The 15,091-nt window shown below is 40.5% G+C and overlaps 1 protein-coding gene across 3 annotated transcripts in view; it reads left to right on the plus strand.

Moving 5' to 3' along the window:
* Positions 1–15,091, plus strand: part of Htt (huntingtin) — a 150,814-nt gene that overhangs the window by 23,819 nt on the left and 111,904 nt on the right. For 2 of the 3 annotated variants that reach the window (XR_376798.3, NM_010414.3), the window contains exons 3-6: positions 4,728–4,848; positions 8,566–8,625; positions 10,353–10,432; positions 13,838–13,976. Coding sequence is in view for 2 of the 3 variants with exons in the window: in NM_010414.3 (NP_034544.1) it covers positions 4,728–4,848; positions 8,566–8,625; positions 10,353–10,432; positions 13,838–13,976 (400 nt within the window). In the remaining variant the exon portion in view is untranslated. The remainder of the gene's footprint in view (positions 1–4,727; positions 4,849–8,565; positions 8,626–10,352; positions 10,433–13,837; positions 13,977–15,091) is intronic. The other variant, XM_006503744.3, reaches the window with a different exon arrangement.

Raw genomic sequence — 15,091 nt, forward strand, 5'->3', positions numbered from 1 at the left:
ACTTTAAGCATCACCATTCACATTGGCAACAAAAATCATCAGAATTTTTTTCAGAGGGAAGACACTTGGGGCCATAATAGAGACAGATTAAAGTGGTGTCTTAAAAATAAAATCTGACCACAATAAAAATCAATCAGAAATGCAACAAAGTATAGGAAGTTACAATTTGTAACAAGAACAGTTAGTCAATGTTGGCCCAGAAATTAAACTAGGTTAGCATACACAAGCACTAAAACAGTATAAGAAACATTTAAACAGTTTAACTTTTTTTTTTTTTAATGTCTAAGAAGCAAAAGGTTGAGGGTATGGGAAGAAGAAACAAGACAGGAAAAAGGCTGAGCCTGAACTAAAATAAGGAGACAGCCTACTTCTTATAGGAAATGCCTGCCAAAATCCAGGGAAGTGCCATCTGTAAGTCATTCTATCCTCAGTAAAAATCTCTTGTAAAATGAAAAGGTGAAATAAAGAGGTTCTCAGACATACCTCTGAGGAGTACCCTCTGTCTGACAAGCAGTGAGTTTAAGACATTTTAAAGGAAGTGTTTCAAGCAGATAGAAAATTATACCAGATAGAATCTGGATCTGTCCAAAGGATTGCTAGCAGATGGATAAACATAGGAGATGTCTGTCTGTCTGTCTCTGTCCCTCTCTTGATCCCTCTCCCCCTCCCCTCTCTCAGACAAGATTATGTACTGATGTAGAACTAGTGATCCTCTTGCCTGTGCTGCTTGGGTGCTGGGATTACAGAAATGTGTCTCATGCATGCAGCAGCAACCTGTTGCATGACAGACAACATAGGAACAAATGTTTGCTCAACTCATAGGGAAGCATTAACAAACTAAAGTATAGATGCCTCTAAAATCCAATTTGGTGAACCAGTGGATGCATAAGGGTTACTTACAGTGGTATGGGTGAGTGGTTCCTTATAGGATCATGGATGACTCAAAAGGCATCACCAAAATCCCACCCTGGCATGGGACACAGCTCACTAAAGCTAGAACCCTGGAACTCTCTGCGCAACTTAGACTTCAGCAGTTCAGGAATCCCCCTCCCCTCAGCAGTCCTTACTACTTATATAACCCAGGAGTCTTAGTCAGGGTTTATATTGTTGTGATAAAACACTGACTAAAAGCAACTTGGGGAGGGAAGGGTTTATCTCAGCCTATCCGTCTACATCACAGTCCACTGAGGGAAAGGAACTGATACAGAGATAATAGAGGAGTGCTGGGGGGATGGATGGCTCAGCAGGTAAGAGCACTGACTGCTCTTCTGAAGGTCCTGAGTTCATAGCAACCACATGGTAGCTCACAACCATCTGTAATGAGATCTGATGCCCTCTTCTGTGGTGTCTGAAGACACCTACAGTGTACTTAAATAAATAAATTAAAAAAAAAAAAAAAGAGTAGCTCTGCTTACTGGCTTCCTCTCATGGTTTGCTCTCCTGCTTCTTTTTTATATGCCAATTGTGCAGTTCCTTTTTTTTTTATATTGGATATTTTCTTTATTTACATTTCAAATGTTATCCCCTTTCCCGGTCCCCCCCCCCAGAACCCCCCTATCCCATCCTCCCTTCTCCTGCTTCTATGAGGGTGTTCCTCCACCCACCCAGCCACCCACCAACTCCCACTTCCCTGCCCTTGATTCCCCTATACTGGGGCATCTATCGAGCCTTCATAGGACCAAGGACCTCTCCTCCCATTAATGCCTGACAAGGCCATCCTCTGCTACATAAGCAGCTGAAGCCATGTGTACTCCTTTGTTAATGGCTTAGTCCCTGGGAGCTCTGGGGGTCTGGTTGGTTGATATTGTTGTTCTTCCCATGGGGTTGCAAACCCCTTCAACTCCTTCAGTCCTTTCTCCAACTCCTCTATTGGGGACCCCATGCTCAGTCCAATGGTTGGCTGCGAGTATCTGCCTCTGTATTTGTAATGCTCTGGCAGGGCCTCTCAGGAGACAGCCATATCAGGTTCCTTTCAACATGCACTTCTTGGCATCTACAATAGTCTCTGGGTTTGATAACTGTATATGGGATGAATCCCCAAGTGGGACAGTCTCTGGATGGCCTTTCATTCAGTCTCTGCTCTATACTATCTCCATATTTGTTCCTGTGAGTATTTTGTTCTCCTAAGGAGGACTGAAGTACCCACACTTAGGTCTTTCTTCTTCTTGAGCTTCATGTGGTCTGTGAATTGTGGTCTGTATCTTGGGTATTTGGAGCTTTTGGGCTAATATCCACTTATAGGTGAGTGTATACCATTTGTGTTCTTTTATGATTGGGTTACCACACTCAGGATGATATTTTCTAGTTCCATTCATTTGCCTAAGAATTTCATAAATTCATCATTTTTAATGACTGATAGTACTCCATTGTGTAAGTGTACCACATTTTCTGTATCCATTCCTCTGTTGAAGGACATCTAGTTTCTTTCCAGCTCCTGGCTATTATAAATAAGGCTGCTATGAACATAGTGGAACATATGTCCTTATTATATGTTGGAATGTCTTCTGGGTATATGCCCAGGAGTGGTATAGCTGGGTCCTCAGGTAGTACTATGTCCAGTTTTCTGAGGAACCGCCAAACTGACTTCCAGAGTGGTTGTACAAGTTTGCAATCCCACCAGCAATGGAGGAGTGTTTCCCTTTCTCCACATCCTCACCAGCATCTGCTGTCACCTGAGTTTTTTATCTTAGCCATTCTGACTGGTGTGAGGTGGAGTCTCAGGGTTGTTTTGATTTGCATTTCTCTGATGACTAAGGGTATTGAACATTTCTTTAGGTGCTTCTCAGCCATTTGATATTCCTCGGTTGTGAATTCTTTGTTTAGCTCTGTACCCCATTTTTAATAGGGTTATTTGGTTCTCTTGAGTTCTTTGTATATATTGGATACTAGCCCTCTATTGGATGTAGGGTTGGTAAAGATCTTTTCCCAATCTATTGGTTGCTGTTTTTGTTGTTGTTGGGTTTTTTTTGTTTGTTTTTGTTTTTGTTTAAGGTCACATTTTTAAATTCTTGATCTTAGAGCATAAGCCATTGGTGTTCTGTTCAGGAAATTTGGGGACAGAGAGTCATTGTGAATCTGATAAACTTCAGGGACTTCCTAAGATTTCTGGGCTGTTTCCTTCCTTGAGTCTCTTTGTTTCTTTGTTTGTTTTTTGAAATGGAGTTTCTTTAGTCCAGCCAGTCCTTAAATGTACTATTTAGATCAGGTTGGCCTTGAACTCACAGAGATTTCCTACTTCTTTCTCCTGAGTACTGGGATTAAAGGCATGTGCCACCTTGCTCAGCCACTTTCTGAGTCATAACAAGCATTCCTTCAGAAGTCCCTGACTCTGAAAAAGCTTGCTATACAGCACAATCTTTTCTTTTTCTTTTTTTCTTTATTTTATGTTGATTGGTTAGTTTTGTGTGTGTTATGTCAATGGGTATGCATTGACATAGTGCTTGTGTGTAAGTCAGAAGCCAACTTTCAGGTGATGGTTCTCTTTTTATGATGTGTGTTCTGAATATTGAAATCAGGTTATCAGGCAGGCCTGCTGTTATTTGCTGACTACATGTAGAAAGTATATTTTAGATATGTCTGTTGAGTAATTAGCCTTACTTCTTTCTTATTATATTGATGCTACTGGAAGGAATCCTGAGCCCATGCTTAGAGCTGTCATTAATTTCTGTTTTGGCACTGCTAAGACTGATGTCTGAGGGAAAGCCTCTAGTGTCAGACTTTCCGCCTTTCATCCTAGTTTATTACTGTATTCCTTTCCAGTAAGGTCTATGGCATTGCTGAGTGACATGTCTTTTTGCTCTGTATGTGTTGAGAATTATTGATCCCTTTTCTTTCTCTTAGGTTTATGGATGTCTTTCAATGCCTTTTGAGCCAGAGTCTCATTGTGTAGATCTAGCTTGCCTAGAACTCATAAAGATCCCCCTGCCTCTGCCTCCCTGGTGCTGGGATTAAAATCACATGCTAGAATTTTTTAATTAGAGGTAAAAGAGAAGGTGACTGTATAGATCATAGTCCTTTAGATTAAGATCCTAGTACAACAGTCTGCTTTTGATGTTTTAGAAATGGCATGCCCCATTCTTAAGTCACCAGAATCACTTTCAAATATGCCTTGTGTTACAGGTTTGAGATACTTTAGAGTTTTCCACTCAAGTGGCCCACCAGCCTCCTCTTCTAATGGGCGGGCTTAGCTTGTTGGATCATGACATACCAAACAGGTTTTCTCAACTAAACTTACTAAAATACTTTACAAATAGTACCCAGATTGTGATACCAGTATTCGGTTTCTTGCAACAGAAAAGCCTGTAAGCCTGTGGAATCTAGGGAAATGTAGTTGGACCTTTATGCACATTGAAAGTAAGATTGAAAAGAAATAAAGGAGATGTATTGACTTGCTGGGTTTTCAAGGCTTCAAGGATGCTATCTAAAAGTAAATCTACCTTTTTACAAAGCATATGATTACCTGAGATTTGAGAATCCTAGACAGTATCTTCTAAAGATGTTTCAATGAAATCTTAAAAAGAAAAGGGGATCAGTACCAATATGCTGCTCACCACAGTCCACCTTTACGCCGATATTCTTAATTTTTATGAAATGTTCTTTCTTGTCCTAAAATTCCATTTAGATTGCTCTTTGCATTTTGTCATCAGTTCTCCTAGATCTGTCATGACGATGACAACCTCTCTCTCTCTCTCTCTCTCTCTCTCTCTCTCTCTCTCTTTTTTACTTAGAAATTCTCCAGAATTTCAGAAACTCTTGGGCATCGCTATGGAACTGTTTCTGCTGTGCAGTGACGATGCGGAGTCAGATGTCAGAATGGTGGCTGATGAGTGCCTCAACAAAGTCATCAAAGTAAGCGCCCCATAATGATGATAATGGTGATGCGTGCTCCTGTAATTGTCATGCCTTAAGAGACAAAGCTCCAGATACCTACATTTTTTCCATTTTGGGCATGTGGCTTGGAGGACCTGGGGTATTTTCCCATAAACAGCTAAATGTGTTCCTGCGGAACTTTTTTTTTTTTGCACCCTTATAGTTCATAGGTCCATTCTGAAGGGCATCTGTGTGACCACTGGCTGCCTATTTCTTAAGAGGAATGTCTCTATGGGCTGCCACTTTTGTTTGGGCATTGCTTGGAGAACCTCAGAGCCCTGGGGGCACAAAGGTGGGTGTGGGGGGAATGAAGTCTTGCATGCCTTCCTTCATTTCTTTTCCTGCCCCTCTTAGTGGAGGTCAGACAATACTGCTTGTTGGTGAAGATGTAGCTTCTCAGGTTAGGTTAATTGGAGGTAGCATGACCTGAATGGGGAGAGAGGAGAGTACAGACAGGAGAATGGAGCCAGGAAGCAATAGCCACTCAGGTGCAGTGCCAGAAGAGGTGAAAAGGCTGGGCACCTGTCTCACTATGTCATTGCTTCCTAGTACTGAGTGCAGACCACTGCAACTCCAGTCTGTTTCTTTGTTCAGTTTTCTGCTATGAAAGAAGATTGAAGTCCTCCTTCCCCGCCCTCATCCTAATGCAGGTGGGCATTAGGAAGGGCAGAGAGAACAATGTGACTCTAAATTGACCATATCCTTGTTACTTCAAGTGCAAGCAGCTTTTCCTCTCAAACCTCTCTTCTGCCGTGGCTGATGCTGGTCAGGTTGGCTTGGTGCATGTTTGAGGCCACAGACCACTGTTGTAGCTTGCAGCTTTATGTTCTGGATCTTTGGCTGCCTATCTCCACTTTCTTCCTGTTTCTTTGTGGTTTCTAGTCAATGTCAGGAATTCCAGCTTTTACAGCACAGCCCTGAGTCAGGCCAATCTTCATTCTTTCCCTTCTGCTTATAGCTGCTTTCATGTTTCTGCCTTTTCAACTGCTGCAATGTTCAGGATAAGCCAGTAAGGTGGACCAGGATCCAGCTATTCACTATGATAGAGGAAAGGCGAGGCAAGATGGGAGAATGGGATGGCTTCAGGCCAAGTGTAGGGAATGGTTCACTTTCTAGTCTGGGACTTTTCTTTTCTTGAAAGAATTAGTGTATGTACTATAAAGACCAATTTCTAGCCCCGAAAATGGGCAGATATTACTTGTCTTTTATGTTCAAAATACATTGAGTTCTGATAGCCAGGATGTGTATTCCTGCTTTCAAGTCTTGGGTGGTAAAGTGAATGTGTCCAGAACTCACCCATGGTATAAAATGCAGAGCAGAAAGAAGGTAGTAATTTTTTTTTTTCCCAAGAAGATAGAAGTGGTATTCTGGAGTCAGGAAAGACCCTCCCATTTTTACCTACTACCTGGAGGTTTGTCTCAGAGAGGAGAGCAGGCCCTTTTTAGGCTGTGAAAAATGGTGTGTCTTGAGGGTCAGTTTAAGTATTTTGTGTCTTGGTAGAAAATGAAGGCCTCTTGCAGATCACTGGCTTTGTGTGGAAGCCAGTTTTGATAGGGAATGAAAAGAAGGACCCCAGCTGAGGGGAAGGCATGAGCTAGGATGGTGTCAGAGTGTGTTTTGTCAGCTATGTGTGGAGGCAGGTTGGGAGTTGGGGGTAAAGGAAGCTATAATGAGCTCTATTATCACCCCATGAAGGACTCATGGAAGAGCCATGCTCTACCCTTAACAGAGTTGAGCTTTTGTTTTCTCTACTACAAAATAAAGTAGATTTTGGTTCATAAACATTTATATAGCTCAAACAGTATTTGATGTACTCTTAAATTTCATTTGAAAGTAGTCTTTTAATGTTTGTCAGCATGGTTTGCTTCTTTTGTTCAAACTACAGCAGCAGAATCAGGGTCTGAAATTTCCTGGTGGGGCCAGAGAGATTGGTTAAGAAGAGAAGTTACTGCTTTTGCAGAAGACCTGACTTCAGTTCCCAGTACCATAAGATGTCGTATAACCACTTGTAACCCAAATTTCAGGGGGTCCTGTGCCTTCTTCTGACCTCTGTATGTTCCTGTACATATACATACACTCAGGCACACATAAAATGAATTTTTCAAAAAAAGTTGGTAGAATGTTATACTTCTTCTGAATCAATTTTCCAAAGTGTGCCTCTGTTTTACCTTTGAAACTCATGGCCCAGTGAATGATCCCTGTGTCCTAGTTTCATCTCTTTGGCTATGATAAATATCCTGGCAAAAAACTGAAGGGAGAAAGAACTTGATTTAGAACTTCAGGTAACAGTCCATCATTCTAGTGAACTCAAAGCAACTAGAACGCAAAGCAGTTGGTCACAGTCGCAGTCAAGGGCAGAAAGGAAAAGAATGTGTGTGTGCTTGTTGCTCAGCTGTCTTCCTCTACTTTAATCTGTCCTAGGTCTAAAACTTAGGCAGCGGTGTTACTCATTTTCAGCATTGGTCATCTCACATCAATTAAGGCAATCAAAATAGTCCCTCACAAATATGGCCACAGGACAACCTGATCTAGACAGGATCTTAATGAGACTATTCCCAGGTAATCTAGGTTATGTCAGGTTGACACAGCTAACCATCTCATCTCTCCTTGGTCTCTAGATATCAGGTTTGCATGTGCCTGAAAAGGAGAGCTGGGTCACTTCCTCACATTTTTTTGACATGCCATTTTAGAAGAGAAAGTTCTTAGGGACAAGAATAGGGTGATTTTCTCTAATGTGGACTTTATGCTATTAGCCTTGATTGTGGCTCGAAGTCAGATACATGAACCTTATGTTTTAGTTAGAGTTTTATTGCTGTGAATAGGCACCATGAGTACAGCAACTCTTGTAAGGAAAACACTTAGTTGGGGCTGGGTCACAGTTCACAGGTTTAGTTCATCATCATGGTGGGAAGCATGGCAGCATGCAGGCAGGCATGGTGCTAGAGAGGTAGCATAGAATTCTATATCTGCACTGGCAATAGGAAGAAAAGACTGCCATTGGCCCTGTCTTGAGCATCTGAAACCTCAAAGCCCACCCCCAGTGACACACTTCCTCCAACAAGGCCCCACCTACTAATAGTGCCATTCCCTATGGGCCTGTGGAGCCATTTTCAGTCAAACCTTCATACCTTATTTCTGAGTTAGCCCCAAAGTGATCAGGAAAGGTCAAGAAATGAGCTCTGAGGACTGTAAGACTTCCTAGCTGACACTGAGACCTGGGTGGGTCAGGGAGTTGGGGCTGTGAGCATCCTCATCATTTTGCAAGTTTAGAACTTCAAAAAAAGATGATTCTGTTGTTACATGTTCCCTGTCAGAGAGAAGGGCTCAGATCCTACAAGTACAATCCTCATATCTTGCTTACTTAGAGACTTTCACCTGAGCTGTCCAGGTGAGCCAGTGAAGACTGTGTGCTTACTCTGAAAGCTTTAGGGTTAATTTTAATTTGATATTATATAGTATTTGATTACTATAAATGTTATCTTCTGTTTTTATCCTGGTAAAGACCTGTATTTAGAATATTCTGTAATTTTTATATGTGTTTACTTTTTTCTTAATATATAGCTTCTTATTTAGTTGCTGTTAATGTTACTTTTCCTTAAAATTTGAACTTTTGGTTACCATTTAGCTTTATGGGTAGAATTTAGATCTATAGGTAGAATGTATCTTCTATAACAAGTCTCTTCTATTTCTTTGCAGGCTTTGATGGATTCTAATCTTCCAAGGCTACAGTTAGAACTCTATAAGGAAATTAAAAAGGTGGGTGTTTGCTCTGCATTATTGAGAAGATGATACTGTTTTACTGTTGAGTACCCTATGAGATTTCTAACTTGCAAGTTATTAAATAACACTGTTAGGAAGAAGTGCCATTTGGTGAAGCAGAGTTTAGTTTTCTTTAAAAACGTACTCCTCATTTTCATTAATTGAAATAGAAATTTATAGCACCACCTTAAATTTTTTAAAGATTTTTTTTTGTTTTATTATATGTGTATGAGTTGCCTGTGTGTACATCTCTGCACCGTGTATGTGCAGTGCCTTTTGAGGTCCTCTGCAAGAGCAGCAAGTGCTCTTAACCCCTGAGCTGTAACTCCTAGCAACCAAGCAACCAACCAACAACTTACTTCTCTTCTCTCTTCTCTTCTCTTCTCTCTCTCTCTCTCTCTCTCTCTCTCTCTCTCTCTCTCTCTCTCTCTCTCTCTCTAGCATGACCCCAGCCAGTTCTGAGGTTGAAGGCAGGTTTCCCCCCCCATCTACTTTTATAATATTTTAGTTACATGCAAGTAATAAGGTTAAGCAGTACAATAGACACAAACAGTCAAGGAACAAGCTAGGCAATAAAGAAAGTCTCTTGATCACTCCCGTGATGACTGTTTCTAAGGGCTTATCTGGATGACCAAAATATCTGGGCCTACTTCCCTGTCTTAGCTCAAAGTCATATTCATGCCTGAAGCCTGTTCTAGCCTAAAATTACATTCCTGCCTGAGCTTACTTCCTTGTCATGGCCTAGTGTCAGATTTCTGCTAAGTGGTCCCAAAAAGCTCTCCACATCTCCCCCTTTTTTATTTCATAAACAAGACTGCACCTGTCTTAGGTGGTTCTAACAAGAATGCCTTCCTTACATGTCGTGGAATATCTATTATCAAAGTCGTGCATTTCTGTCTTAGGTTGGTAAGGCTCTGTGCAGAACTTACCCGTCAGCGTCAATGGCTGCCGGCCTATTAAATTAATAATTCTGTCTGGGGGTTCATTTTTAGTTTCAAACCATGTATTTTGGCCACCAACATGTTGATGCTATTAAAGGCAAGTTTTATTACAGTGGGCAGGAATAAAAATATTCCCAGGACAAAAAGGGCTATCATGATCAAGCTATATGTGCCATTCTTGAAGCTTGACCAAGATGGAAATACTGACATATATTCATGAATAATTTTATCGACAATACCTGCAGCGTCAGAGCTCAGCAGAGTACCATTCTTTAAATTCATAATCTCAATATGCAAAATTAAAACATCCAGAGAGGTGTTAGAATTATGCCAAATACTCTTCAAGTGTCTTTCAATTTTCCCAATTATATTGACTCTCATTGTAAATTTTAGAAGTAACACAAATCCCTTGGTATTTCGCATAACACTTGAGATGGCTTCTTACTCTTAAACTCTAAACCTCCTCTCATAATTTGAATATTATCAATAAAGAGCATAAACCATTGTTTCGGACACCTATCTAAATCAATCTTTCTTTCGTTCTTCCTTTTCTTTTTTTAAATCTGTATTTTTATAATTGAAGCCCTCTGGATTTTAAAAATCTTTGAAGTAATTACCATCTATTTCACACTGTTAATTTTGACTTTCTCTGATTAAATTAACAGAGAAAGAGAATGTTTAACTCTCCAAGAGAGGATGCAAGCAGCTCCAATATCATAGACCTAGCTGTAGAAAGTGCATGTGACTCTTAAATGTAACACATCACTTGTTAACTCCACTTAGAATGGTGCTCCTCGAAGTTTGCGTGCTGCCCTGTGGAGGTTTGCTGAGCTGGCTCACCTGGTTCGACCTCAGAAGTGCAGGTAAGTTGTACCTCTGTATTATTTTTAAGATTTGTTTGGTAAATAGCTAGTCCTGCCTGTCTTTTTTGTTCCAGTGCATATGTCTACACCTTGAGACATCATTCTTGTCCACTCTGTGTTGCCTAGCTATGTCCTGTCTGGTTGCTGTCAGCATTTTGTTCTTATATTTCTTTCCAAAGACCCATCTCTATTAGGAATACTCTTATGTCCTCTATTAATGTGCTTCTTTCTTGTCCCATCATTCCCCAAGAGACTTGTGGGATGTATTTCCAGAGTAACATAGTCTCACCATCTTATTCTGTGCTTCATTTCCAACACGAATGTAGTGAGCACTCAATGTGTTGGTTAAGGAATACTTACTGGATGAATGACAACTGTCCCTGATCCCATCAGCAGCAGAGTTAGCAATTATTGAAAAATAATCATTTGTATAGTACTTGGGTTGGAGAAGTAGATGAACTGTGCATAAAATTTGAACTTGTTGATTGTCTTTGACTCCTATGGTGTTAGGTATTAAATCCAGGAGCTCAGGCATGCTAGGCAATTGCTTTACTGCTGAGTCTCATTGTCAGCCCACACATCTGGCTTTGTGGCTTGAGTAACAAAACAGGATTGTAGTTATACCGTTCTTTCCTTTTTCTCCTCAGTTGGTAAAATGTACTGCGTATGTCCCAAAGACTGTATCCGTGAGAAACATAGTAGAGTGCTCTAAATCTTCACACTAACAAGGAACAATGATGTGTTCAATTTAGGTTAAGTTTCAGTAAGAATTTTATGTGGCCAGAAAGATGTAACCACGAAGGAAGTTTCTTTCTATAGAACTTTTACTTTTGCTCTGCTGATATGTTTATTTTTGTGTTGGCTTTGGTGCTAAGGCTAGGCATGCCTAAGTGTGCGCTTCCACACTTCCACATTTCCAGCTCAAGTGCCTTACTTTGAAAATTGTCATATTATTGAGGTAATACATCCCAGGTTTACAACACAGCAGACAAAATAGCTGTTCAAAAGTATGACTGTCCTGTCACAGGCCCTTCCTTAAACTCTCTTAATTATTCCCTAGTGTTGTTTAGATAAAATCTAGACTTCCCACTCAAGGCAAGAGATAATTTAGCCTTTGCTGGCCCTTTCCTATCTCATCACTAAAGAAATACTATATTGATTCATTGATCCAATTTAGTTCTTCAAATAGGTTTTATTTCCTCAAGATAGCTTGATGTCTCAGAAAATAATCACCTCCTTCTGCAAGCATTCTAGCCTCCTTATCTTCTAAGTTGTAACTGATTTCTGCCTAACAAAGATGGCTGTAGTATCTGTAGGCCTAATTGCTATATAAGAGGGCCTTGGCCCCACTATAGCAGACACCCTACTCCATCCTCGTTTTTCTGTCTAAGGTAAGGAATTGTTGTTTGAAGTCCCCATTTAATTTGACCACTTTTTTACCCCTAGAGATTGTGCAGCTCTCCTGGAGAGCATAAAAGAAACTTGTGTTGATTTCTAATTAAAAGAAGCTGGGTTACCAAACAAAAGTCCCATAATGTCTGGCATGCCAAATTAATGGGTTTATTTGGCTTATATACAAAAGCACGGACAACTTATAAGTAGCTATGCCTTTGAAGCTTCACCTCCAGTTAGTTTGCCTTTTACATAACTCAGTCCTTCTAAGGTTATGTATCCCTGTAGTACAAAGGAATGATGATTGGAATCTTGGGGTCTTATGACATTTTCTTTTTCTCCCCAAAAGGGAGTATTATCAGACTATCCCATAGACCTAGGCACCTGCTCTGTAGTTCTCCTTGCTTTGTTGTCTGCTTGTGGCTCCAAGGTCTCCATATAAGTCACCACAGCTACTCTGCTTCATGGTAGGGATGGTCATGTCAAGTGTACAGGAAACAGCTAGCCCACAGTAGCTTTTAACATGACTTTTTCAGTAAAATGATGTCCACATTTTATTTTGTTTTTCAAAAGTTACTGTATAAGGGTACATACCAGTACCTGTATATAGAAAGGTAAGAGGAGTGTCATTCCTGGGCATGGTTCCTCAGGAGCTGTCCAGCTTGTTTGATAAGATAAAGTCTTCACTGCCCTAGGATCTGCTGATGCGACTTGGCTGGCTGCCCCTTAACCTCAGAGAATCACTGGTTTCTGACTTCCTAGTGCAGGGATTACAAATGAGCACTACTATGTCTGGGTTTTTATGTGGATGATAGGGATCGAACTCATATCCTGTGCTTGGTGCATAAGCTATCTCCTTTGTTCCCTCCAGTTTGTGTTTTTAAAGTAGTAGTTTTTAATCTATTGTTTCCTATTTAAATTATATTTTAATAATTGCTATAATTTGTGACAAATTTTTTAAATATTTATCTTTAATATTTTTTTACAGTCCAGTCTTTATCCCTCTCCTGATCTGCCCTCCCAAAGTTTTTCAAACCCAAAAAAAGAAGAAAAAGAAATTGGAGAGATCGTACATTAGTAACTTAACAGAATACCTGAAAGCCCTAGAACAGAAAGAAGCAAACGTGTCCAAAAGGAGTAGACAGGAGGAAATAGTCAAACTCAGGGCCAAAATCAACCAAAGAGAAACAAAGAAACTGATAAAAGAATCAACAAAACCAAAAGCTGGATCTTTGAAAATCAACAAGATAGATAAGCCCCTAGCCAAACTAAGGGGCACAGAGACAGTATCCAAACTAACAAAATCAGAACTGAAAAGGGAGACATAACAACAGAACCTGAGGAAATCATCAGGTCCTACTACAAAAGCCCAACAAAACTCAACAAAACTGGAAAAATCTAGATGAAATGGTTGATTTTCTAGACATATACCATGTCCTAAAGTTAAATCAAGATCATGTAAACTATCTAAACAGTCCTATATCCCCTAAAGAAATAGAAGACGTCATTAAAAACCTTCCAACCAAAAAGAAGCCCAGGGCCAGATGGCTTTAGTGCAGAATTCTACCAGACCTTCAAAGAGGAGCTAATACCAACACTCAGCAAATAATAATTTAAATCCAACTTTTTAAATTACATTTTATTTGTCTGTGTGTCTTTATATGTGTACCATGCCTTTGGGTGAGGATAACTTATAGTTAATTCTTCCTTTCCTCTATGTGGGTCCCAGAGATCAAACTTGGGTCTTCAGGCTTCTCCTTCTTTACCCACAAAGCCATCTTGCTTGTCCCTACACCCAGCTTCTTAATATTCTTTGTAACTCATGGGAGAGATGACAGACAATTGAACTTCATCAGCATTTATGCCTCCTGTACTTGTAGTTGAGCATTGTGGTCTCCATTGAGGACTAATTCACCTATAAAACTAGGTTTTTTCCTGACAGGGAACCATGAGCTTGTTGTTTCTTAACAGAGGAGACCTGAAGAATGATGAGTATTCCTCTTGCACATACAGGCCTTACCTGGTGAATCTTCTTCCATGCCTGACCCGAACAAGCAAAAGACCGGAGGAATCAGTTCAGGAGACCTTGGCTGCAGCTGTTCCTAAAATTATGGCTTCTTTTGGCAATTTCGCAAATGACAATGAAATTAAGGTATGGCTGTTGCCTCTTGGCATGAGTCTTGTGTGGCTTTGGGGAGAAAGTCATTTGAGATTGCTTCTGGTGTCCTTTTGGCTTCACTGAGAGACATCTCAAGAACTTCTTTTTACTTCTGCTTTCCTTTCATGGGGTAAGTTGTCAAGGGAAATAGCTTATAGATGCAAATTCAAAGGCATTTCCCCAGAGTGGATTTAGGTATACTGGGTTGGCCACTTGAGCCAGCTAAGGAAAAGAGACTTCATAGGAAAGAGTGAAGAAGAGTTAATGGGCCTTGTGGGTGTGGGCGCCCTAAAGCCACCAGGACTCGAGTTTGGTTCATAGTGCCCAGAAAGCAACTTATTACATAATTTGTGGGTTGCAAGATTCTTGGCTTTGATTTTATCTTTTTGAAAAAGTATTTTTTTTTTAATTTATTTATTTATTATATCGTTACGGATGGTTGTGAGCCACCATGTGGTTGCTGGGATTTGAACTCCAGACCTTCGGAAGAGCAGTCGGGTGCTCTTACCCACTGAGCCATCTCACCAGCCCCAGTTTTTATTTTTAAAGTATTTATTTTATATGTTTGGGTGTTTTGTCAATGTACTGTATACATGCCTACTGTTCTCAGAAGCCAGAAAAGTGTTGGATATCCTAGAACTAAAGTTATAGATGATTGTGCGCCACCACATGGGTGCTGCAAACTGAATCTGGATCCTCTGAAAGAGTAACTAGTTCTCTTAAGCCCTGAGCCCACTCTCCAGCTTCTACCTTTTCTCATTGTTTATCTGTGTAAGTGCGTGTGCGTGTGTGTATGTCTGTCTGTCTGTGTGTCTGTCTGTATGAGCCTGTGTGTGAATGGAGGCTAGAAGAAGGTGCTAGGTGTCCGTCTTTATCACTCTCTGCCTGTTCTTTTTGAGGTTGAGTTTCCCTGAACCTGAGGCTTACTTTTTTTTTTTTTTTAAATTGGACATTTTATTTGTTTACATTTCAAATGTTATCCCCTTTCCCAGTTTCCCTTCTGCAAACCCCCTATCTTATCACCACCCTCACCCTGCTTCTATGAGGGTGCTTATCCACCCACCCACCCTCCCACTCACTCCTGCCTCACTGCCCTAGCATTCCTCTAC

The sequence above is a fragment of the Mus musculus genome, chromosome 5 (assembly GCF_000001635.26).
Source record: "Mus musculus strain C57BL/6J chromosome 5, GRCm38.p6 C57BL/6J".
NCBI classification, from domain to species: domain Eukaryota; kingdom Metazoa; phylum Chordata; class Mammalia; order Rodentia; family Muridae; genus Mus; species Mus musculus.